This window comes from Cyprinus carpio, chromosome B7 (genome assembly GCF_018340385.1).
Source record: "Cyprinus carpio isolate SPL01 chromosome B7, ASM1834038v1, whole genome shotgun sequence".
Classification (NCBI taxonomy): Eukaryota; Metazoa; Chordata; class Actinopteri; order Cypriniformes; family Cyprinidae; genus Cyprinus; species Cyprinus carpio.
Genome location: NC_056603.1, coordinates 16501370 through 16526759, shown reverse-complemented (window position 1 = coordinate 16526759; position 25390 = coordinate 16501370). Strand labels below are relative to the sequence as shown.

General features: G+C 37.7%; 2 protein-coding genes across 3 annotated transcripts; both read left to right on the top strand.

Annotated features, from left to right (window-relative positions):
- rerglb (RERG/RAS-like b) lies at window positions 1-6168 on the top strand. The gene is made up of 5 exons (XM_042727550.1): window positions 1-181; window positions 1109-1165; window positions 3343-3416; window positions 3865-4043; window positions 5230-6168. The coding sequence occupies exons 1-5, from the start codon at window positions 130-132 to the stop codon at window positions 5507-5509; spliced, it is 642 nt and encodes a 213-aa protein (XP_042583484.1). The 5' UTR covers window positions 1-129; the 3' UTR covers window positions 5510-6168.
- Window positions 6169-9329: 3161 nt separating this feature from the next.
- stk33 (serine/threonine kinase 33) lies at window positions 9330-24102 on the top strand. Of its 2 annotated transcripts, none has more exons than XM_042727548.1 (13): window positions 9330-9523; window positions 16896-17012; window positions 17657-17770; window positions 17882-17986; window positions 18172-18310; window positions 19139-19224; window positions 19999-20086; window positions 20353-20428; window positions 20537-20649; window positions 20735-20820; window positions 20977-21219; window positions 22204-22302; window positions 22588-24101. In XM_042727548.1, the coding sequence occupies exons 2-13, from the start codon at window positions 16896-16898 to the stop codon at window positions 22804-22806; spliced, it is 1485 nt and encodes a 494-aa protein (XP_042583482.1). In that variant the 5' UTR covers window positions 9330-9523; the 3' UTR covers window positions 22807-24101. The 2 variants fall into 2 exon arrangements, with proteins under 2 accessions (XP_042583482.1, XP_042583483.1); XM_042727549.1 differs by lacking the exon at window positions 9330-9523 and adding an exon at window positions 9583-9737 and having other exon boundaries at window positions 22588-24102.
- The last annotated feature ends 1288 nt before the right edge of the window (window positions 24103-25390 follow it).

Below are 25390 nucleotides of genomic sequence, written 5' to 3'. Positions count from 1 at the left end.
GAGAGAGAGAGAGAGAGGGAGCGTGGCACCACTTCACTGAGCAGAGTAAATAGTAAAGAGTTGTGACTGGGACTGTCCAGCTGCTTAGACACAGAGAATCACAGCAAACACAGGGCACCATCTACAACAATGAATGACATCAAACTGGCCCTGCTGGGCAGTGAGGGAGCAGGCAAATCTGGTGAGTACTCATCTTATACTCTATGTAGTTTGTACAGTTTATATGCATATATCTGTCTTTCAGATTACCTAAAACTTTACAGCATCTCTTTGACCCATGCGCCTGTTGCATGGTCCTCACATTTTGAGTTGGAAATCATCCATGTGAGTGCTGTACAGTAATGTGTGTGAGTGCTTCACAATGCACTGAGACATTGTGTCTGCCTTCTACAAACACTGAAAGCACTTTGTATATTGGAACAGATCAGTCGTGAGGTCATGGTTATACAAGTCATCTCAGAGGGAAATTAAAATAGATGGTTGTGAGAGGCAAGTAATTGCTGAAATTGGGGAAAGATTATTTTTTGTTCCACTCAGAAGCATAGGAACATTTAGCCCATCAGACTGCATACCTGTGCTAATGACTATTAAGTGTTTGGGAAATGATGATGCTATGTCCCCTGAGAGCGAAACTCTAGTTTAGTGGGGGGGTCCTCAGTCAGGCTTCTGATCTGAATGAGCAGGGTGAAGACAGAACAGAACAACAAGGAGGGGTCTATTGCTGCACATTTGAGAGGAATACGAGTTGAACCCTGACTGCTTAATGGTTTATATTTGGGTAGAGGGATTGAAAGCAGCCGATGAGTGCGTATTTATACATGGAAACTCAAGCTGCGACTTCAATGAGTCATTGAGCCAGCATAGCTTCATGGCTCAAATATTTAATATAGACCAGGTAGCGTGCTCATGGAGAAAATGTAAGTTTTTCCTGTGCCAAATATGCACCAGCGTTCACTGTAGACTGGCCAGGTCTTTGATGAGGGGCTGGACTTTGACCTTGTGCCCGCTCTACTTATTTTAAGCTGCCATACCAGTCATTTACATCAAAGCTTAGGATGATCAATCTCAATAAGTGACTAATCAGTTATCTCCTCTCTCTTGTCCTCAGCGGTTTTGGTGAGATTCTTGACCAAGCGATTCATAGGAGAATATGCGTCAAATACCAGTAAGTACAGTCTCACGTACACATTTAATAACACATGTTCATGGGTTTTATCTGCCTCAGCGTTATGTCTGTAATATTATTAAATGCTGTAATTCACATAACACAGCATTATTGTTCATTTAATAGATGAAAAACATGACTGCAAGCTTAGGCAAGAGGATGTCCTTTAAATACAATTGGAAATAAGGATGCATCTCACTGCAAAAATGTGAAAATTGAAAAGAGTAAAAGGATTAAAATGACTAAAAAGAATACATTTATACAAAGCTTATTGCAAAAAAAAGTGAGAACTCTCTAGAGTACAATGTTTTTTTTTTTTATAGAAAAATACAAATTGTTGTTATAGTGTCATGTGTTATTCTAATGGTGTTTTGTTCTATATTCACCATATTTACAATGTTTACAATTAACTGATTCATCATGTTGCTTTCTCTTTTACCACATATATGGTGGTTATCAAAACATTTTAAAGGGTTACTCCATCACAAAATGATAATTTTGTCATTAATCACTTACCCCCATGTCGTTCCAAACCCTTAAAAGCTTTGTTCGTCTTCGGCACACAATTTAAGATACTGTTTTTTGGATGAAAACAGGGAGACTTGAGACTGTCCCATAGACTGCCAAATAAATAACACTGTCAAGGTCCAGGAAAGTATGAAAAGCATCGTCAGAATACTCCATCTGCCATCAGTAATTCAACTGTAACGTTATGAAGCGACAAGAATACTTTTTGTACACGAAAAAAACAAAAATAACCACTTTATTTAACAACTCCTCTCCTCTGTGCTGTTTTTTTTCAAACCAAAGTGTATATACACGTAAAAAACGTATCATTGTGGCGCGGCTGGTACAGAATAGCGTAAGCCGCTTGCGTACTAGTCAGATTTGTCAAAATGGCACTACGCTGATTTGGAGAGACACAGAGGAGAGGAATTGTTGAATAAAGACGTTATTTTTGTTTTCTTCATGTACAAAAAGTATTCTCGTCACTTCATGGGGTTTGGAACGACATGGGGGTAAGTGATTAATTACAAAATGTTCATTTTGGGATGGAGTATCCCTTTAAAGCAACACTATGTAAATTTTGGCGCTCTAGCGGTTAATAAACAGAACTGCACGCATCCCGTGGAAGAACATTCTAACCGGAGCTACTTCTCCTATTTATGTCTATGGTGATTCACGCAGGTATGTGTTACTCCGCAGTGGTGATGACCCGAACAGGCTACAGTAGTCCAAAAAATAATCACTTATTTTAAATGTAACGTAGTGATCTGGCAAAATGGCGGTTTGGTAGATGAATTTATGATGTACTCACTCATTATATACATTTTGCAAATTTTGAACACAGAAAAAGTTACATAGTGTTGCTTTAAGGTACAAAGCATATTTTGGTACTTCTAGTAGTTTGGTAAATTAACATAACTGATTTGCAATGTACATTTATAATTTGTAAAATATACAGGCATGATTATGCCATCCTGTAATTGTCACTGCATTTTTTTACAGTGAATTTCTGGCAACCACAGCTGCTTTTTATCATAAATTTTGACAGTGTATATATTTTTTATTTAATGAGCTCTACAGGGATAGTAAAAATGCTGTCATAATTAACCTCATGTCTTTCCAAACCTTTATGACTTTATTTATTGTGCAGAACACAAAAGAATGTATTTTTTAAAATGTATGTTTTTTTCCCCATTCAATAAAAGTCAACAGGGTTCATTTTTGTTTTTACTCCTTTAGCTTTCATTATAGGGACAAAAATGTTCAAATATTCTTCATAACATCTACTTCTGTGTTCCACAGGAGAAACCCATACAGGAAAGACATTAGGCTGAGTAAATGATGACACAATTTTCATCTCTAAATAATGAATGTTTACATTGATTTTAAAAGGCCCAACTCTGTGTACAAGCAGGACTGGTGTATGCTTTCCTGTTGTCTAGTTCCTAATAGTCCATTCCTTCCAATCGTGCCGTGGATTTTTGAGGCTCCCAGTAATGACTGCACCTGTGATACAACTACATGTGTATCACATCACATGCACTCAGTCTCTACTTTCATTCCCTTGAATTTTATATGAACATTTAACAGTCATGATTTCAGGGGTCCGATTTTATGATGCGCCCATTTGTTTTAATACCAAGGTTTTTATCCAACATAATTTTTTGCAGACTCCTTATACCATAAAAGGCTCTCCATTGATGGAAGACAGTTGAACTTGGAAGTCTTTGATCCGTGCTCACAGGTATGTGTTTATTCTTTCATAAAGGCTACCCTGAGCTCATGGCTAGCGTTCATACAAACACTGCCATAGGGCGACATGCTCAGATATACCTGCTTCTTATGGGAAATGCATGTTGTGTTCTGATGGGATTTATGATCTTTCCCTGAAGCAGAGTATACAGTGCAGAGCATTTGAAAACTGAGCCTCATGTCTTACAGCTGCTGCATCTGGGAACTTTTACTTCGCCAGTTGTTGTTTTACTTTGATTTCCAAAACTAAATTCATGAGACGGACACCTTTCTACCCTGTAACTAAATGCCTGTGTGTATACAGCCAACACTGGCAGTCAATCACTGCATCCAAAACAAAAACGTCTGGTAGAGATCTAGTCAACTCTAAACAAATGAAATAACAATCCGCTTTTCCATTTTGTCAGACGGGACTTTGCATGAACATGTGTTTTTGACAGGACCTCTGTGTGCCCCCCACCCCCTGGCAGAGTGAGGAAAGCAGATGTATCCTAGAGGAACCACTGGACTGGGCTGATGGCTTTGTGGTGGTGTACACCATCAGCGACCGTACGTCCTTCCTAAATGCCAAAAACATCCTGGCGCAGATCAAAGAGAGTCGTCGAGAGACCTGTAAAGGGTGAGTCAGAGTCTCTCCAGTGACCTTTTGACCTTTGTCTGATGTTGACTGGAATAGGACAAAGGAGTTTTAATGAATTAACGAGGACCATTTGCAGAACAGAGTGGAGGCTTCCTGCTTGGATCTGTGCACATCTGTAAAGGACAGACTGTGTTACATTAAATAATCAAAAGGACTGTCCATGTCTGCACGGTTTCCAATGGTTTTGATAACTACATTATGACCAACAGGCCAAAGCTTTCCATTTTAGTCCATCGCATTTATAGAGGAATCTAAAAATCTGGATGGTTTAGGTTTCACTGGTTATTTGTCATTTGAAATTCCTTTGAAACAATAGTAAGTGAGCATAAGACTGGCCATCTGGAGTCCATTAGAACTCTGAAACGGGCAAGGAGATCACTCATGGGTGGTCAGAATCCAACATGGTCCTCAAAACCGGCTTAAAATTTGACACTTCAAAAAATGCAGTAAGTGGTTGTACTTGTTACATTAAGTTTTAGCTTTGCAGCAAATTTCCAACCCATTTCTAACCACAGTGTGACCATTTGAGATATATATATATCTTTATGAGGGAAGTCGTGGCCTAATGGTTAGAGAGTCGGACTCCCAATCGAAGGGTTGTGAGTTCGAGTCTCGGGCCGGCAGGAATTGTGGGTGGGGGGAGTGAATGTACAGCGCTCTCTCCACCCTTAATACCATGACTTAGGTGCCCTTGAGCAAGGCACTGAACCCCCAACTGCTCCCCGGGCGCCGCAGCATAAAATGGCTGCCCACTGCTCCGGGTGTGTGTTCACAGTGTGTGTGTGTGTTCACTGCTCTGTGTGTGTGCACTTCGGATGGGTTAAATGCAGAGCACAAATTCTGAGTATGGGTCACCATACTTGGCTGAATGTCACGTCACTTCACTTCACTTCACTATATATATATATATATATATATATATATATATATATATATTTTTTTTTTTTTTTTTCTTTCAACTGTTCCATTTGCCATGGTGTCAGATGAGGGAAAAATATAGGCTATGCCATTGCCATTGTTCTAATTAGGACACACTGTGAGAAAAGAATCTCAGTGTATGAACGTGCTGTAGCAATCTGTAACTTACTTAATAAATCATATGGCCATGTTCTGATCACAAAGAAATTTTCTCCTGAATGCAAATAATCTGATTTTATTTCAATAGGGAGGTTCCCATCTGCCTGGTGGGTAACAAGCAGGACTTATGCCACAGCCGCCAAGTGAGTGAAGAGGAGGGCCGCTCTCTGGCCCAGGAGAACAAATGCCTCTTCCAGGAGGTTTCGGCAGCTGAGAACTATCTGGAGATCTCCAACCTCTTCACAAAGCTCATCCGCCATGTGATGGAACAGCTTAAGCATAGAGGCGACCGCAGGCGGTACAGTGGCTCCAAATCCATGGCCAAGCTCATTAACAATGTCTTTGGCAAGAGGAGAAAGTCTGTTTGAGTTCAGAACATGAAAGAGCCCAGAAAAGAGCAATGAGTCAGTCTCCATTGAATCAGTAATGGAGATTTGTCCCTGTTAAACCTGATGTTCTTGGAAAGGTTTTATGTGTATGAATAGAAGTATGCTTTGATACACAGTGCAAATTCAAATTTAAACCACTATGAAAAATCCCACGCAGCCAAGATCATCATATACAGTAGAGCAGTGGTTCTCAGTGGTACTTTTTGGCTCCAAGCCCACCCTCTCCTCCCCATTGTCAACAATATTTGACGGTCCTATGACATTTCCAGGTGTTCATGATTTACTGGATAAGTATTTTTACAATTTTTTTTTTTTTACTCAAGATTATTTATTCATTTACATGACTATTCCCACAATGAGGCCCCTGATATAGAGTATAATTAGCAAGGGTAAAGAGGTACTAGTTATAAACAGTTAAAGGGGTGGTTCATAAAACCAGGAAATCATCGGCGCATTTATTGGACAAAGGACAGTGGTGTAAAATAAAGGTAAATTATGTGAAACATAATATGTTTTTTTTTTTCTAAAGAAGCTTTAACACATACTTCTCAGTTCGCATTACCATCTTTAAATTTATTTGCATAAATAATTTTAGTTCAAGAGTTACATTTATGGAATGTGTTTTTCTTTAGAAAGAAGTCTTTGCCTTTTGTTTCTTTATCAACCCAAAACCCAAATCTAATCTTGCTCAGAAGATTCAGAAAACACAAAGCTACTTTTGTCTTAAAATTCATAATTTTGTTGACATATATACACCTCTTGATAATATTTTCAATATCTTTGAGAAGAATTGGGAATGTTTGCAAATTCGTGAAGCTTTTGCTTTTCTCTTGAAAGAGCAGCACACATTCTTTCCCTTGCTCTCTGAAAATGTGTTAATGGCATGAGACCTAGTATGCGTCAAGGAATGCACAACAAAGTTAAAGTGAATTTCATATATCGAGATACTGTGATGAGGTGTAAAATGCAGGTAAATTACCTTTCTAACAAAAACCATGGCAGAGAAATGAAAATAAAACTCTCCCACATTCCTTCCGTAGCATTCTCAAAGCCTCTTTTGAATAAAAACAATGAACTGCAGCCTTTTCCCATACTTAGTTGCAAGAAGAGGTTTGTGGGCCGTTGGGAATGACCTGTGTATAAACTGGGCATTTCGAATGCTCAGAGAACATTTTCATAACTTAATGGGAATGTTTGCAAAACATCCTTAGAGCATATTTTTGTTAGCTGGGATCATAGTGATCATTTTGTTTAAAAGTTAGCAGTCTAGGAGAAGTACCGTATGTGAACTTTTAAATTGACTCTTCTAAAGGATAATTGTAGTGTGCTAATTAAATGAGGCAAAATAGGTGATTTGAGGTGCGTTGCATTAAAATAAAATTCTAGGGCTGTCCCATTGTCAAAATTGTTCCACAATGCACTGTAAATGTCATCATGCCACTGTACTTTAACAGCTACTGTGAAGACGCATGCTAAACAACACAAATCATACTAGAAGGGCACTGGTCCTGGAATATAATACAGTGATGTTGTTAATAAATACCAGTGACATTTATGTGTGACCCAGTTTTCGATCAGTGCCCCAGTGTTTAGTGGCCCTTGCGAGTGCCTGAATTTGTGTTCACGATATACTGGTTCACAGTCTAGGGAAATGGGGAGTGTAATTAGACACAGCAGCAGAAGCCATGAAAGACTTACAAAGAAATTCAAAGAATCTCAGAAATATCAATAAATTTAGAGTTGTCCATGGAGAAAAAAGGGAACATTCTTTTGAGCAAGGCTGCTTATCAGATGAAGGACGAATTAAACAGAATTTACGGCTGCTAAAGTTACAAAATACAATACTGATTCTACTTTTCAGTTTATTGTTTAAGTACCAGTAATGTCATGGCTAGTTCAAGTAGTTTGTGTGATTAGCTTAAAGCAGGTTGTGTTTGTCTATTATTGTAATGTAACTTGTTTGAAGAGCAGCTTTATAATGCAGAATTCCACTTCATACGGTGGAGAACTTTTCTTACAACTGTAGCTAAAGTAAAATGTGTACCTTGATTTTTTTTTAAATGTAGTAACATGTTCACTAACCTAATAACCTACTAATTATATGGGTACTTTTTTTTATTTTTGCTACATTTCTTTTATAGTTAATAAAAGATGTGTTTGGTTGGACACTATCATACAATTGAGGTCAAAAGTTTACAGTACATCCCCCTTTCTGAATCGCAAGCTATTACTTATTTTACCAAAATAAGAGGGATCATAAAAAATGCATGTTATTGTTTATTTAGTACTGACCTGAATAATATATTTACATAAAAGATGTTTACATAAGAGTCCACAAGAAGAAAAAATAGTTGAATTTATAAAAATTACCCTGTTCAAAAGTTTCCATCCCCCTGATTCTTAATACTGTTTTGTTACCTGAATGATCCACAGCTGTTTTTTTTTGTTTAGTGATAGTTAATGAGTCCCTTGTTTGTCCTGAACAGTTAAACTGCCTGCTGTTCTTCAAAAAAATCCTTCAGGTCCCACAAATTCTTTGGTTTTGCAGCATTTTTGTGTATTTGAACCCTTTCCAACAATGACTGTATGATTTTGAGATCCATCTTTTCACACTGAGGACAACACAGGGACTCATATCCAGCTATTAAAGTCCCTCAGTTTTCACGAGCTCTGAGAAACGATATACGTATGCTCTAACTTAAAAAAAAAAAAAATAAAATAAATAAATAAATAAACATTTCTTCAAAAGAGTATGCTACTGCCAGTTTTAAGAAATAAATCAACGTGCCACTTTAAAATGGGACCAAACAAAGTCATGAACCTTACAGGAGCTCATGATCCACTAGATGGAGACAAACACCTAGTACTTCCCAACCGTTTTAACCAGCGAAAACTAAAAGAGAAGCACATTTTGTGACTGATCATTGCCTGCTTATTTTGACTGATGGAAGTTTTGGTGTAAATTGGATTTAACAATACTTTATATAGAATAATATTCACACACATTTTTAAATATTAAATTTCATCAAAAGTGAGTTAAAGAATTTGCTGCAGTTATTTCAGCTTTAGCACGAGCAAGATTAAAATAAACGTCTTTAAATAGGCCATGCCACGATATAACACAATACCTATTAAGTGGGTATAGCACAAGCCCCGGTGATATTCTGCTGTGCTTCAGTAAACTGTACTACTAAATTTTTCTCTTACTAGGAAACAGCAGCAATACTGATCCTATAGACATTTTCCGTGACAATCATGTGGTATGGCCAGTGTTTTTGGTGGTGTTTCGGAATTATTACTGCCGAATACCGAAGCAGGAATGAACGAGTCATTTGAGTCAGTTCATTTCAATGAACTGCTCAAACTGTTTAGCAGTCGCAATCGGTTCGCGATTCAGTAAGAATCATTCGACGCGCTGAATCGTTTTGTAAAACAACACTTTAGACCCTGGATGAAGTGGAATATTTATCTACAATTATTTAAAAAACATCAAAACTGCAGTGATGGAGATTTATCCGGCTGCTCTCATGCAGGTAAAGACATTTTCAAACGAAAATAACAACCAGTACACGGAAGTACTTAAAGTACCAAACAATGCATTGCATATTGAATAAACACTGCATATATCTTCCAAATATCATGACACGTGAATATGGTAATCATACAGAATCAGCACAATAGTATTTAGCTTATATATTGTGCCCTAGTAACGTTACTAATGAAAGGCTATAGAAACATCCCTGGTCGTGACATGACAACAATAACTTCCAGTTACTGAAATTGTTCTTCACATAACTGCAGTGTGCAGGTGTCTCGTTGTTGGAGATGTCCCTCACACCACACCGTAGTTCGCCCTCCCTTCCTCTCGAGGGAGGAAAGTTTGGACAACCGCAAGTGTCACATCTGAAATTCTCTTGCATCAAGGATTTCGATGACATCTAAGAGGCATAAGAGCGGAAAACGCCTTCGCAAACGCAGCAACTCATATGAAAGGTAAGTGTACATTTATAAAAGCGTGGTGGTGTCTTCACGTCTCGTGAGCTTTCGTTGTAGAGGAAGCGCGAGTTGGCCAAGCGCTCTATGTTGCCATGGCAACGAGGTCCGGAGCGGCAGTGTAATTTCCATCTCACCAACGTGCACCTAAATAAATCTAACTCGGCCATTTCTCGCGGAAAATACCATGAAGATGTCTCTGTAGTCCCATAATGTAAGTAGAACCATTATGCTGAAAGCTTTATGTTACTTTAATTCTGTTTCTGCACCTCAACACGACTAAAACAACAACTTTTGCTTCGCTAATATCTTTCCATTAGACGTGAGAAATAAGAAGAATAAATAATACAGAAATGAGTTATTTTTATCCTGTTAAAAAGCCAGAAAGAGAAGTAGACTATATGCAGTTGTTTATAAAATGAAGTGCTCAAACAGGAGAACTTGATTTTAGCACACTTAGGGTAAAGTCACCTAGCCACTCCATACACAATAGCAGTAGGTGTTTTGAAACATAAGGGAGCAATAAAACATCTATTATTATGCAGGTTCTATGCCAGATAATTATATTTAGCTGGAACAGGTCACAGGGAGTTAATTGCTACTTGCACGAGATTTAAATAATTATTGGCTTTAAGCTACTGAATATTGGTTGCCGTGGTTGTGCCAGGTCTCATTTTGTCCTACAAAATAGGCTTTGTCTATGTTGCAAAGTGAGATATGAACTAATATTTAGCATACTGTCATTCTGTCATTCTATAAGCAAATACGGTCAAATTTTTGAGATAGGAATATATATATGATAGGTAAAAATTGATAGCCTGAATGCACTGTAAGTCGCTTTGGATAAATGCGTCTGCTAAATGCATAAATTTAATTTAATTTAATATATAAATATATAAAATTGTCTGAAAGCTGAAAAAAGCTGCCTTCTGAGGCAGTGGCCTATAGGAAAGCATCGAGGCATGCCTGAATTCATTGTTTGCATCACATCCTGTATATTAAAATGCCTTATCCTTTTATAATAAAGGTTCTTTATTGGCATATGGTTGCATGAAGAACCTTTAAAAATGGTTGTTTTAGGATTTGCTTACTGGAAGTTTTTTTTGGGAACCTAAAAACGTCTTAAGACTCTTACTGCTATGCCCCTTATGTAATTCAAGCAGATTCTATTCATATAGAATATTGTTATTGTAAAGTGCTATAGATTAAACTGTATTTCACACTGAGCACTTCTGGTTTTACATTGAAGCGTCACACAGCCTCAGGCGTTTCCCTCAAGTCTGTTGGCTTTTGTGCTTCTCTGGCTGACGTTTATTTCACAATGCCAGGCGTAACTTGAGTGCATAGTGGTAGGCACTGCTTGAGTCTGCTCTGTAAGAGGAGACAGGTCTTTCTCAGGTGGTTTTAGTTGCTGAGGCTCTCACTGATTTTCCACCCCAGCAGGCAATAGCACTTGGCCTGTAAGACTGAGGTTTCTCCTGACTGTGCACTGTCACATATTGAAAGTAAGATAAAGTAGGATTTTTTTTTTGTCTGAAGCAGACACTATACTCTGTGCTTTGGCATCAGCAGCAATCTACATATTACACTCTGGCACCTGTCTGGTGAGGTTTCTCGCTCAGACAGTGTGTCCAATGAAATGGCTTCCTGTCCAGAGTCAGTTTATAGTCATGCAATGCTTTATACAGATAAACATTTAAAAAAAATTTTTTTTTTATTTTACTTTAGACTGCTTAGTCAGGCTATAGGCTAAGATGCACATAGTATCTCATCATCCAAGAACAGACATTTTCTTTCAAGTGCTCTCAGAAAATCTGTCACTTGTTGGCAGGTTGTCAGTCACACTATCCACTATATGCTTGTATCTCCTTATTCAGACGTCTTCATCCCAGCTCCCTTCAATCATCAGCTACACAAGGGAGCATGTCAGCTGTTGTACGGCTCTTTCTTAGGAACATTTGTTATCACCTATGAACAGGGCTGCATGATTTGCGGAAAAAAATCTAATAATCATTTTACTGATAAAAACTGTGATTGGGATTTAAAATGTGATTTAAAAAAAGAAGGCTTCAGGTTATTTTGATGTATAATCGCAAACAAATTTGATTGTATATCAATGTGACTATATTAATAATAATAATTATTACTATTGTTGTTGTTAAGTTTATTATATTAATAAATAGAAATGATAGACAAAGAAATTGTACTATTTATTGTATAATTTATACATATTATATTATTATTTATTTTATATATTAAAATAAGAAATAGTACTAATGTAGTATTTTACTATAAAATAAAAAATAGTATTTAAGAAAAATAATAACACTAATGATACTAATAATATTGTAATAATAAAATAATAATAAAATGACAAAACAAAATTGTTTGCTTGCTTTGGCTAATGTGATTTCTCTCCTGCCCCTCTGGAGGTCTGTGCATGCCACTTATTTATTGTGAACCAAACTGCTCTGAGACTCTGAAAACACCAGATAACGAGCTGCTCACGGATAAAAGAACACATTGCTCTGAAACAAGCAGCATATATTTATTTAATTCAATTGCAGCTTTTGTTATTGCCCTAGCTTTGATCATAAGCTGATCCTGAATAATCTTCTTTTTGGTGCTTGTCCACCCAAATTGCTTACACGTGGTTTGTACCCCATATGACAATATCATACTAGATGACCACCTCTGCGACCATCTAGTTCCAGAGGTGGAATCTAAATGAAAAATACTTCCCGAAGGCCTTTGAAACATTCATTTGAAAAGATTTGCAGTCATTCTGACCACCAGTTTATTGGTAGTGCTGTATTTGTTTTTACATACAAGACAGTAATGCATGCCAATCATCAGCACAATGCCATGGTTAATGCTCATAATGGTGTGCATGCTTGCTTCCTTCAAAGATACCATTTGATGTGGGGTTTCTTATGTGAAATGTTTGGTCTCCTGGTGAGCTCCTCAAATATTTGCAGTCTAAAGAATTGTTAATGATTGCAACAGGTGAGTCATTAATGCAGATTGGGCTGTGCGTTGTCCTTTTTCCTGAAGTCCACTATAAGTACTTTTGTTTCGCTGGAATTCAAGGCTAGATTGTTGTTATAACACTATCCTCTCCTGCAGAGGGTCCCTGTATATGTACTCGTCATTATCACTGATTAACCCAATAATGGTGTTGTCGTCAGGAAATTTGATGATGGTGCTCTACTGTGTAGAGATGCAGTGAATGGTTGAATAACGAGTATAATTAGGGCTGAGGCAAAAGCCCTGTGGAGTGCTGGTTTTAATTATTTTTATGGATGAGGTGATGTTTCCCATCTTGACCACCTGGGTTCTGCCTGTTAAAAGTACAGTACCCAGATATATTTACTCATATCCAGGAGTTTTTAAGAGTATCTTGAAAGAATCACATTTCTATGTTGAATAGTATGTTGACTGTAAATTTGCTGTAGTGTTCTTGGGAAACAGGGGACTTTTCCCTCATGATTCCTGCTTTTTCATCTTATTTTTTTTAAATGTTGTATTGTTTTTGGAATATCATTATTGCAAAAAAGTAATTAAACTGTTATGTCTATCTTTAGCAGGTTGTCATGTTAACATTTAGGCAATAATGGTATAGTTTTTAAGTTTCACAAACATTAAGACCATAAAATTTCATTTTTTTCAGAAGGAAATGAAAGCAATGATAACTTAATGCTCAGTAAGTGAGTTAAATGTCGATAATAATTCTGATGAATTCAGTCAATTCAGTTAATTCTGTGAATGATTTGTCAGAATGATTCTCTCTGAATGATTCATTTAAAGAACTGGCTCATAAGAGTCATTTGTTTGTGAATCAGAATCAGGTAGTGCTGTATGTATTTGCATTCATTTTACAAGAACAATTACATTTAAATAGAAAGACATGTTTTCTTGCTATTACTTTGTACCACACCACACACCGGCTTTTAACATGCAGTCTCATCACATTGTTCAAACTGATTTTTGCTTTTGTTGTCCCTCTAGACTTCTAAGCATACTTTATTTTTTGCTATTTTATTTTGCCTTTGAAGTGTGAATTCGTCTAGACCCTGGATTTCTCAACCATCCATTGAGATCCTGGTTAAGAGTGGGATACCTCCAAACTTCCTCCCACAACATATAGTAGTCATGACATCTTGGTTTAGATTTTTAAGACAAGCCATATTTATATGCAATAAGTCATTGATAGGTTTACAGATATGCCCCCTTCTGTAACATTTTCATGAGTTGTTGCACTTTATTAAGTTCAGTCCATTACAGATCTACAATTCATGTTAAACAGGAAAACATTATGTAGTATGGTGAGGTAAAGCACTCAGGTAAATTATGCTTATGAGGTTAAATGACTCCAATAGTATTAGCAGTCTGGACAAGCAAGGCACTCTATCACTTGGTAATGTAATTCCAAGCTTCATTAAGACTTTGACGTTTATCATTTTTCATCAAAGGCACCTGTCAATGAATAATTAAGCTGCAGATGAGAAAAGTAAAATCTTTAGTAAGAGTAGAGCCGGAGACCACTGCGTCATGCAAGGTTTGATTTCAGTTTGCTTTGTGTAGCTCAGATTTAATGTAAAATAGCAATCAATGACCTTCAAATAACAGCCAGCACATCTGTGATTGAAACTATGGCATCCTTCTAGCATACCTTAAATGTTTAATAATGTTTCATGAATGCTTTAATAACATATTACAAGTTCTAAGCCTCTGCAAATAATCCTCTTGGTCAAGTATTCATTGATAAAGAATTTTAGTCATCCAAGTTACGCAGAACATTGTCATATCCCCATCACGTTTGACTTAAAATATAAGATTAAATATTACGGTCACTATTTTTTAAACATTTTTGTTTTTAAAAAAAACAATTATGTGAATAAAAAACACAACAAAAAACCTTGTAGGCCTATGCTATTCTATTATGAAAAACAGGCAATTTATTAAGAAATATTCAGTGCGTTTAATACTTTTTTCTCAATTCAAACAAATATTAAAAATGTAAACAACACATTGTTTTAATTGGTATTCATTTCTTTTTTTCATGTGTCCTCAACTTCACTTTCTATCATACTAAGCCTTTTTAATAGCCCTACAATTATTTATACACAAACATATTTATTCATTTATTTATTTTACAATGCTTACAACATGAATGACTCGAGTGAAGTCCAAATAATTTTCAGAAAGACCATAATTCAGACATTAACAAGAAGGGAAGTAAGAAGAGGAGAAAGAGACAGGGAAGTTGGAAGAATATTGCATGTGATAGAGAGAAAAGAGCAGAAGAGAACTGTAATATCTTTGTGTGTTCGGACATCATACCGTGTGTCACATTTAATTTGGGCTCAAGCCAGAGACAGCTTCTCCCACTCAGGAGAAACAATGCACATTTTACCTCATAAACAGTCAGTAAACAAGCACTAATGGGGTTTTTACTGTTATGGCCAAGAAATGAAAAATGCAAGAGGATCAATTGTGGACATTCTATCTGCCATAATTACTTTCCTTTGAGTGCTTCCAGAAATCTGGGAGGTCTGTGGATTGGTTCTTAGCTGATGGTATATTCTGTGAGGGAACTAAAATATGTCTCTCTCTCTGAGGCTTATTACCTTCTTGCCTGTTTATGTTTGCTTGTGTGCTTGCTTTTGTGCTCCTTGAAAATTTGTGCTTGTATAAAGATGTTTTGCTTCTGTAGTTGGCTTACAAAAATGAAATTCTGTAAGCGTAGCTCAAAGACGTGAAACGTGGCCTGGTGGGAAATGCATGTACTCTGACATGGTGTGTGGTGTTGCTGATGTTATCAGATACAAGGCAAAGTCCCATTAAAAATAAGAATAAAATGAATGTATGCATGTTTAAATTGCAGAATGAGAGTTTAATTTATTCTAATTCGCTCTCAGCAAGAAGCATCCTTTCAACAGGACAAGAAAAACTGTAATGTTAATCAATATTCAGCGTTGAGTATAAGGAGAGTGCTTTCAATATACTGTTCAGCCCTCTGATCTTAGGGCTGTGGAAATGGGCTTTTATGTCATTTATGGCTCAATTTTGGTTTTGGCTCACTCGGTTGTTGTCAAGTTCAGCACATCTGAGTTTTGCAGTTGTTTTACCCGATTTAAACCAGTGAAATGCTGATGCACCTTTTCATCAATGCCACTCAGTTTTTGAAGTTTAAGAGCTTTTTCAAGAGGACTTCACAGTTCTTCTCTACTAATAAAGCACAGGTTCAGCAACATTTAACCGTCTCCTTTACACATACTCTTGCATTTGCAGAAGCCAATGCTGCAAAAAGTGACAGCTTCTAAGTTCAGATGTCTCTATGCCATGATAATTTTTCCCCATTTCCTAGACCTGTTTAGAGGGAGCCCCAGTGTGCTACTCTTATCACGTAACTCTAATTGAACTGATAAGAGTTTCAAGAATGTGTCACAATCGTTTTGTTTAGTAGATGGATGGTCAGTAATAGGAGAGGCAGTGCTGTTATGAGAGGACCTGTCAGCAGGACTTGATAATGCCACTGAGAGAGGAGAGGTTAAAGACACTGCTTCCTCATTAATATTTAATCCCTTGTCTGTGTGGCGGATCCACTTCGCCGCTCGCACTCATCACACCATAATTGCTTTACATTTAATTTGGCTCTGGAGAACGGTTTGAAGCTGAGTAAATTGTACTTAATGTTAGTGGAGACTTTAGACACTTTCTTTTAAAGTGAGAAGTGAATTGGAGAGCGACAATTGAAGCCTAGCTAATAAAGGGTTACGGTTTAGACGTTAGACTCGTAGATGCATGAATGTGATGACAGACACTTACTCATCCTGCCTGAATATTTAATGAGATATCTTATTTGAAACTTTACAATTCATTGTGTAATATACAAGCTTTTGAGAGACTGGTCATTGTTCACTAATACTTACATACAAGTACTAAGATGCACAGAAAAGTTTCTTTATTTAGGAAAGTTTACATATCTAATTTTGATGCATGTCATGTTGATGTTTCTAAACGAGGAAGTCCTTGTCTAGAGTTACACACCCAAGCCATCTCCATATAAAGGCTTTTCCTACGAGCTCTACTGTACAGACATCTTTGTAAACATGTCCTTTTTAATTCTTTTGCTACTTTTTTTCCCTATTTTTTAAGACTTGGGGCGACAATTGCTGTATGGTTTCTGTTATTTCTAAACTCATAATAAATTTATTAATGAATCATTCTTGCTCAAATACGGGTACTGTACATGCATGGTTAGTGAATAAGATTCCAGTTTTATCTCTTTTTGTGAGGACTTCCATGTTTGCGATAATGTTGTGGTATAATGTGCGAATTACTTAAAATTTATTTATCTCACCCTTAGATGACACATACAAATGTTTCTGGAGCAGAAAAGAAAATGGCTTCTCAGTGGACACGTGCAAACAGTGCAGAGAAGAAGGTGCCTCACACTCGCATGGAGGATGAATCCGACATACAGGTAGAGTGCTTATTGATCTACACGCAGTGCATGTCTATTTCCACATGCACATTCCCAATTAGTTTTCCCTCAAATTTTTGTTCTTGTTGCACAGAAGACATTATTTTGTAGCCATCAGAAGTCTGTGGCTTCAAATTAGTGGCAAAAGGCCTTTTGGATCTTACACCAGAGCCATGGCCCTTGCTCACCCCAACGTGACCTCCTTCCAATCTGGTAGCGCCCTCATCAGGCCTGGAGGGAAATTACACCTCTTTATGGTGTTGATTGCCCTCGCCCTCTCCAGAGGTTTCTGACTGCTGTCTTTGCCAAATCCGCAGCAGGCAGTGCTCAGCCTTGCATGCGCAGAGATAATGATCAAGTTAATTAGACCTGAGATTGAATGAACTGCGGCAGCAACTTAATCATTTGTAACTTGATTAGAAATACTATATTCTCCCAAACTCCAGAGACTGGCAAACTTGAAAATTAAGTTCCACTTTAAGGATTCAGGTCTCAACTTAATGGAGTATAGAGAAGCTGGAAAACAAACCCACCCTCATTCTGTCCCCATTAGTCAGAGCTGGAGCGTTGTTTACTGTCACTATAGGAGAAGGAGTGTGTGTGTAATACTTCAAATAATGCGGCCTCTTTATTTGGATACCCAGAAAATCTATTCCTTTGGGAGGAAATTAGGTCAAGGCAACTTTGGCGTCGTCTGCGAAGCCACTCACATTGAGACGCAGAGGAAGTGGGCAATTAAGAAGGTGAACAAAGAGAAGGTAAGTGTTTGGTCGTCATGTTTCACCTGTTGACAGAGGTGACTGATGGAGAGCCGCTCCCATGGTTGTCAAGGATGGGTTAAGTGTCACAGATGCTTTGTATCCATGCAGGCAGGCACTTCTGGTGTAAAACATCTGGAAAGAGAAGTGAGCATCATGAAACAAGTGAAACATGAACATATTATACATCTGGAGGAAGTCTTTGAAACACCAAAGGTGAGAGCAAAAACATCTATTCTGTCTCACACTCCTCTTTCCTTTAAAGCTCACTAAGCTGTGCAACCGTGAACCCAATCAAACTACTGCGTATGCAGCTGGATTGTGTTTGACAGCGGTTTCTCGTTTGATATCAGAAATTTGAAATGTACATACAGTATGTGTGCTCGTGTGCCATTCTCCAGAGGATGTACCTTGTGACTGAGCTTTGTGAAGGAGGCGATCTAAAGGATCTCCTGCAGAAGAACAAGCACTTCACTGAGGAGGAGACCAGACACATCATCAAAAGCTTATCTGAAGCTATTGTTTATCTGCATAAGAAAGGTGAAACACACAAAACCTAAAAACCCCTCAAAAATTGCTCACATCTTTGTTAAGTCACATGGAACGGCCTGGATTCCTTTGTTCCCCTCATATCCGATAATCGCTCTGATGATTGCATCCACATTAAGTTTCTCTGTCATTACTGAGAATCAGGCTTGTTTTAATAATGAGATAATAATGAACAACTGTCAGACAAAATATCAGCCCATTTTAATTGAGTCTGAGGGGTTTATTTGAAGATGCTTGGTGTTTTTTCTCTTTCTCTCTCCTTCTCGTGAAATCTGCAGTTAGAGGTAATTTAGGACGTTGCTTGGCAATGAGACACCATTACATGGGGCTAATGAGTCATTAACAACGAGCAGGGGAGGAATACTGATTAATAGGTGTGTTTTTCAACAGTCCCCGTGTGCTGCTGTGTCTCACATCTAGAGAAGCTAATGATGCCACTTGCAATGTGTATATAGGACTTGAGTGTTTTATGAGATTGCAGTATATTAGCTTCACATGCTGATTATAATTTGATTATTTTCATATTTCTATTTAAGTGCGTAGAGTTACCATGTGAAGCAGTAATGAAGAATCATGATGTGTAGATTGAAAGTGGTAAGAAGAGGTCGGCCCTCCACTCAATGCTAGGCTCATATGAGAACTGACAGTAAAGAGTTGCAATTTAAAAGGAACGGAGCAAAAAATTTCACCAGAATTGGTCATTAAAACATATTTAAAACTGTTACCATTCCAGTGCGTTGCATTTTTGCCATGCTCTCCTCTCTGTGAATAATACAAGCCCATCTCTCCCTTGCTCTGTTTCTTCTTTCTCTCTCTCAGACATCGTTCATCGTGACCTCAAACTGGAAAACATTCTTGTGAAGAGTTGTCACCAAGGCAACGATAACGATATGGTCAATATCAAGGTGAGAGAGACGGTAAAAACTTCTGCGCAGGCATGTGGTATGGCATTCAAACGCGGTGGGACCTCTGGACATTCTCGTCTGTTGTTTAGTTCTCCCACCGTCCTCCTTGCCCAAACCTTTTAACTGCTTTTTAAATACTGTCTCATTACACCAGACCTCCTGCCTAACTCCTTTCATATCACATTCTCAAAGAAAATGAATCACAAGTGGCTTCTCTGAGACAAATTACCAGCCGGGGCACAGCGTGGAGCAGAATAGAGCGTTGACGGGAGCCGACTGAAGCCGCTACCTGGAGCGGAGGGTTGAATCGGGGCAGCGCTGTGTTATAAATCAGAGTAGAATGGGGGCCCAAAGACAGCGCCGTCCTGGCACTGTATTAAAAGCTTTTATCTGGCAGAAGGTGGTCATCTCTCCTGGATATTAATCCTGCCCGCCCCTGACGCACCAATGAAACGATATACACTCCTCGTATATATTATTCATACGGCTCAGGAGCACATAGTCAGTGTGAGTAGGTGTACCGGCTGCTCTATGTAAGTCTGTTTGGGCTGTAAATAGTTTAATTGAGATCTAGAAGTGAAAGCCAGACAGATACAGTGATCCAGTGCAGCATGTCAGTAGTTCATTATATTCAACATTTCACTAGATCAGAATCTAATGATGAAAAACAGTACGAGAAGGAAACGTTTGAGTGTGTCCTGTACTGTATGTGCTTAAGTTAAACATTGTTTGAGTTTGAATAACATATCAAAGGCCTGTCCTATCTCATCTCAGGTCACAGATTTCGGACTGTCTGTGCAGAAGGGCGGTGTAGGCAGTGAAAACATGCTGCAGGCCACCTGCGGGACGCCTATCTACATGGGTAATACATATATTTAAATGCATACATTCACATGTTCCATTTACTTGCGATTTGATAAATTACTATGGGGGGTGTTCATAAATTGAATGAAGCGCTGATTAAAATGAGCAGTAAAGAGGAGATGACCTAATTTAAGTGATGTGAAGCTGATAACATTCGAGAAGGAGTAGAGGCTGAAAGCTGTCATTGGCGTCACGCATCAGATATCACACATTACACCGACCTCAAACATCTTTCATTATTGACACATGGACTTGCCCTTTCAGCGCCTGAGGTGGTTAATGGTCACCAGTACAGCCAACAGTGTGATTTGTGGAGCATCGGCGTCATCATGTACATGCTGTAAGAAGATCTCTCATGTTGTTTTCCATCTCATGCCCACACACAGACTCACATTGCTGACTTAAACTTTGTGTGTATACTTGTGTTGTGTTTGTTATTCTTTTTCAGACTGTGTGGAGAGCCTCCTTTCATTTCCAGCTCTAGGGAAAGGCTTTCTGAGATGATTATGAAAGGAGAGCTCACTTTCTCTGGCCCTGTGTGGCACACCATTAGTGATGCAGGTTAGAACTGCCTCTGTTACCCACACCGTTCTATTATGATTGCAGTGCAGCCAGTGTGGTAACTATTTTATGTTTTGTCTTACAGCCAAAAATGTAATACGGTGTTTGTTGAATGTTGACCCAGCTCACCGCATCACAGCCAATGAGCTGCTAGATAACCCTTGGATTTCGGTAAGAGAACTCAATTACTCTTTTCCCTTTTAAAATGAGGTCATGAATATTATAGATTGAGAAAACAGCTAATTAGCACTCTTTAATTTGATGGATGACTAAATGTGGAACCTGGAAGAAAGAAAGACCTAAAAGATAGAAAATCTATGTTCAAAGGGGGACACTTCCACCATTGTTACACGCACAAACGTCTTGGAGATGATGCGTCAGTTCCGGAACGCTCCAGAGGAGGAAGAGAGTGTGGAGATGAGTGAGGGACTGCAAAACCTCTCTCTCACTTCCTCTCAGGACAAAGGGTCAGGGCCGAGAACATCTCAAGAGCTCTCAGTAACCCCAGCACCTCCCGAGGATGTCATAGACAGCAGCAGTAGCAGTAAACCCTCCACCCCAAACAAGAAGGTTAAAAAGTATCGCAATACAGTTCATACGAATACAAAAGTGAAGCATTTCTGCCTGATTATGCATTAAAAAAGCATTCTGTTGCTCATTTTATTATGAAAGTAAAACTTTCAAGAGCAGTCTGGAAGAATCTCAATCCTTCATCATGGCCATAGGAATGGAAGTCCTGATTTTAGTTTTAAAAATAATGAATGCTGTGATGCAAATCATTTGCTCATCATTTAATGTTTATATCATTGCTCCCATAGAGAATTCTGTTATTGTTTACTTGTTAGAGACAATACAGTATCTAGCTAAAGGATGCCACTTAAAGAACTTGATAAAATGTATTTTTAATGAATGTTTGTGTCCTTACATTTACATTTATTCATTTGGCAGATGCTAAATGTGCAAAGCAACTTACAAAAGAGAAACATAAGCTTTCTGGTACAGAGCCATGAACAGTATTCATAGTATGCAATGCCAGGTTTATTAGAAATCTACATTAGGAAAAAAGGCAGAGCAGATGTGAAATGCAGAGAAGAAAATTTATTATTATTATTATTTAATTATTATATTATTATTATTTTTATAAATAATCCTTACTAACTTTATTATGTGGTGGGCATTTTAGAAAAGCAATAAAACTATATTGTGAAAATAATCACAGCTAATATATAATATTTGTCTAACAACATAATTTAGGATACAATATTCATAAGACAACAGTTTTTAGTTTAGTTTTTAGCCTGAATTGAGGTAAAGAAACAAAGCTTATGGTGTTATTTTTGTTAGATTTTCTTGTGAGTTGACATGTTATTGTATTGTAAACCTAGCAAACAGTTGGCAAGCAGTTTTGTGGAGATTGGTATAAGCAGATCGGAGCTGCAGTTGAATGACCAGTAATTCTAATATTGCTGACACATGCACAGACTTGCACGAAAGGCTTTGAAGGTCTCTCAAAGCCTCTGGGTTTTTCATGTGTTATATATTTCATTCCTATAGCCTCTGAAGAAAAAACTATCAGCCTCATCCTCTAACGGTGTTAAGAAGAGTGGGTCTGCTGCAAAGGCCTGCAGCACTTTGAATACATCCCCTGCACAGGTCAGTCATTCACTACACTGAGCTTTACACTTCCTTTTCTAAAACATTTATGCTTATTCAAAAGGAGATATTTTGTCTCCTAAAAGGTATGCGAAAGAAATCCTGGCTATTTCATAGCTAACCTCTATAATTGGATTTTTTAAAAAAAACCTGCCTGTTCTCTGAACAGCCACTAGATGGTGCCAAGATAACCCTTCTCCAGCAGCTGTCATACAGCATGCAGCACTGTGCAATAGTGTGGTGTTGCGCTTTTGTGAGATGAATGAGAGTGTCTTATCTCCACAGTCCCACACAGGTAACAAACCCCCTGCTCAGCCAAGCACAAAAAGCTACAGCAAGGCCTCTTACATCTCGGGATCCTGTCTCAAACCATCATCAACAGAAGCAGCCTCTGCAGCATCCAACTCAAGCAGGCGCGAAAGCTTGTCCCCACGTCCCTACACCACTTCCATCCACCGTTCTACCAATCCAGCCTTTGGCTTCCGGGCTAAAAAACACAGCTAGACCTCGGAGGTGAGACTGCTCGAGTAGTTGTGTTCAGTGCCAAAGGTGAGGAATTCAAGGGGGCTGCTGCTGCATGGTGGGCCCGCTGGATACACAAATGACTCTTTAAGCCAGAACAGTTTTACAGTGAAGCAGAAGTAAAACTGTACTTCCTCCAATGTGAATGTGCTTTTAGTCTCCTTAGTAGGATGGATCTTAATAGTCACTTTTTATGAAGTAGACAGAGGCCCCCTCTTTTAACGATGAGCTACTAGATTTTTTGGGGGTTGGTTGCTGCTTTATTTTTATGGGCCTGGAACAGATGAAGTCATCACGCCTATTCATGGCATCTAACATAAGGCACATAAGTCATCTTTGCACATTGAAATGCTATTCTCTAGAGAATAAAGGAAGTTCATATGTTTTATCATGAAGGACTGTGAAGAATGTATTGACTGTAACAGGGTTTAATAGCTTTTGCTCTGTGTTAAGCAATAATAAATAGGCAATAACAGAGTAATTTGATGCAATATTAAAAAATATTATTCACCATTTTCGACTAAATCAAATGCCACAATAGTACGTGTAAAAACTGTCTATTCATTTTACGAACATCTGTTGTTTCCTCTGCAGTTTTGCTAATCACACCGGTCATCTTTTGCCAAATCACATCAGGTAGCTGTTGTATATGAATAGATTTGTTATCCATTAAAAAGAAGCCATCCAACAGGATTTTATCTTGACTTTCAGTGACTCGTGTACACAACATATGTGACCCACTAATTCCCAATGAATTTTTCCTCCTGATGTTAGACGTGCAGAACACTTGCATCACAAATAAATAAGTCAGGGGGCGAGGGGAATTTAATGTTAGCCGTATGGTATGACTGTGAGCGGTGGGGCGCCAAGTGGTTAGACACCATGAAGAGAGCAGGATTGGGAGTCAAAGTGCAGGGTCTCTAATCTTGTTGAGAGCAGCAGGGTATACTGTGAGTACTGCAGCACTCCAGCACTGGTCTCTCTGCTGAAGAGAGAATAATCCCCAAGATGGATACAATATTAAAATAGTCAAGCAGAACTCACACAGACTGTATTACAATCCTCCTATTTGCATGTGGATGTGTGCGAGTGTGTGTTTGTGTTCATGGGAATTTCAGGGAGGATACCGAAGGCCCCATCCATTTAACCCTTTTTGAAATGTATTATTACATGTGCACTCATTTATCTTTTCAATTTGATCCTTTTTGTAGTAGTGATGGACTGCATTAATGTACAACTAGGTGCAACGGGGTAAAAACAAGGAAAAGCTTGTTTTATTATGAATATAGTCCAAAGGGCCTTGTTAGGAATGAGGCCTTGAATGTGTTGTTGCTTTTATAAGGTCAGTACATTATTTGTGCATTAATATGTTTATTTTCATTAAAATATATATATATATATATATATATATATATATATATATATATAATTTTTTTTTTTTTTTTTAAGCACATTCATGAAGGGCCATGCTTGTGCTAGAAGATTCAACAGAACGTTGCTATGAAACAAAAATAATGATCCGCTATGGTAGCTGTGCATGTAACAATAGACAATCAGGGATGAGATATTACCTGGATAACTAATTCTGTAATTGATATGAAGATAATTTAGATATTAGAATGGAATCTTTAAGCAATATAACTAATTAGATTGGTCAAACACTGGATCGTTTTACTTTTTGTGTCACTCCTCATGTTTGTGTAAATGGAATTTTAATCCTAATCTTTTTTTTTTTTATTATTATTCTTTTGGAACAAAATGGTCATATTGTTTTTGAAATTGGTGTTAGTAATATTTTAAGTTTAAAGTTCTGAAGTAAATCCCTTGTGAAAAGAAACCGTAATGTTGTGAAATATTATTACAATTTAAAATAACTTTTCCATTTTAGAATATTTTAGCGTTTATTTTATTCCTGTAATGGTAGAAAACTTAAGCAGAATTTTCAGCATCATTACTTCAGTCTTCACATGATCCTTCTGAAATCATTCTAATATAATGATTTGGTGCTCAAGAAACATTTCTTAATGTGAAGGTGTTAAAAACATTTTAATATTTACTTAATACTTTTGTGGAAACCAAGATAAACTTTCCTGGATATTTTTGTAACTCCTTTATAATATTATAAATATATTTAAGTTAATATAAATTAAGTGTTATTTCAGACACAATATGACTAGCATTTTTGTTTATATTTGCTCCATCTAAATAAATAAATAGTTCCAAAAGAATTCAAAATAGAATCAGAAATTCTTTGTAGCAATCCCAAAAGGCAAGGCACAAACAGTGAAACACTTCAGTTCCAAATATCATCACTCTTGGCTCGTCCAATCAAAGTGGACTGGAACTATCATATAATACGGAACTAAGCTCAGTGATTGTTCAGCCTCAGACTTAGATAGATACCACTTGATGGAGCTGTAGAAAACACGAAGCACTGTCACGCTCGGAACAGAGACGAGTGTTGGATCACAATAGCTCCGTATCGAGTTTCCTGCGTGTCTGGCCGTGGTCACTTTTGATGGATTGAGCCATTAAATAATTATAGTGTATGACAGTGTTTATTACC

What these genes read in the sequence shown, in the direction of transcription:
- rerglb (XM_042727550.1), top strand. Translation starts at nt 130, where the DNA reads ATGAATGACATCAAACTGGCCCTGCTGGGCAGTGAGGGAGCAGGCAAA. An exon ending in AGAATATGCGTCAAATACCA is followed by an intron (nt 1,166 to 3,342) that starts GTAAGTACAGTC and finishes AATTTTTTGCAG; the next exon opens with ACTCCTTATACCATAAAAGG. An exon ending in TCTTTGATCCGTGCTCACAG is followed by an intron (nt 3,417 to 3,864) that starts GTATGTGTTTAT and finishes TGTTTTTGACAG; the next exon opens with GACCTCTGTGTGCCCCCCAC.
- stk33 (XM_042727549.1), top strand. Translation starts at nt 16,896, where the DNA reads ATGACACATACAAATGTTTCTGGAGCAGAAAAGAAAATGGCTTCTCAG. An exon ending in AGGATGAATCCGACATACAG is followed by an intron (nt 17,013 to 17,656) that starts GTAGAGTGCTTA and finishes TTGGATACCCAG; the next exon opens with AAAATCTATTCCTTTGGGAG. An exon ending in TGAATACATCCCCTGCACAG is followed by an intron (nt 22,303 to 22,587) that starts GTCAGTCATTCA and finishes TTATCTCCACAG; the next exon opens with TCCCACACAGGTAACAAACC.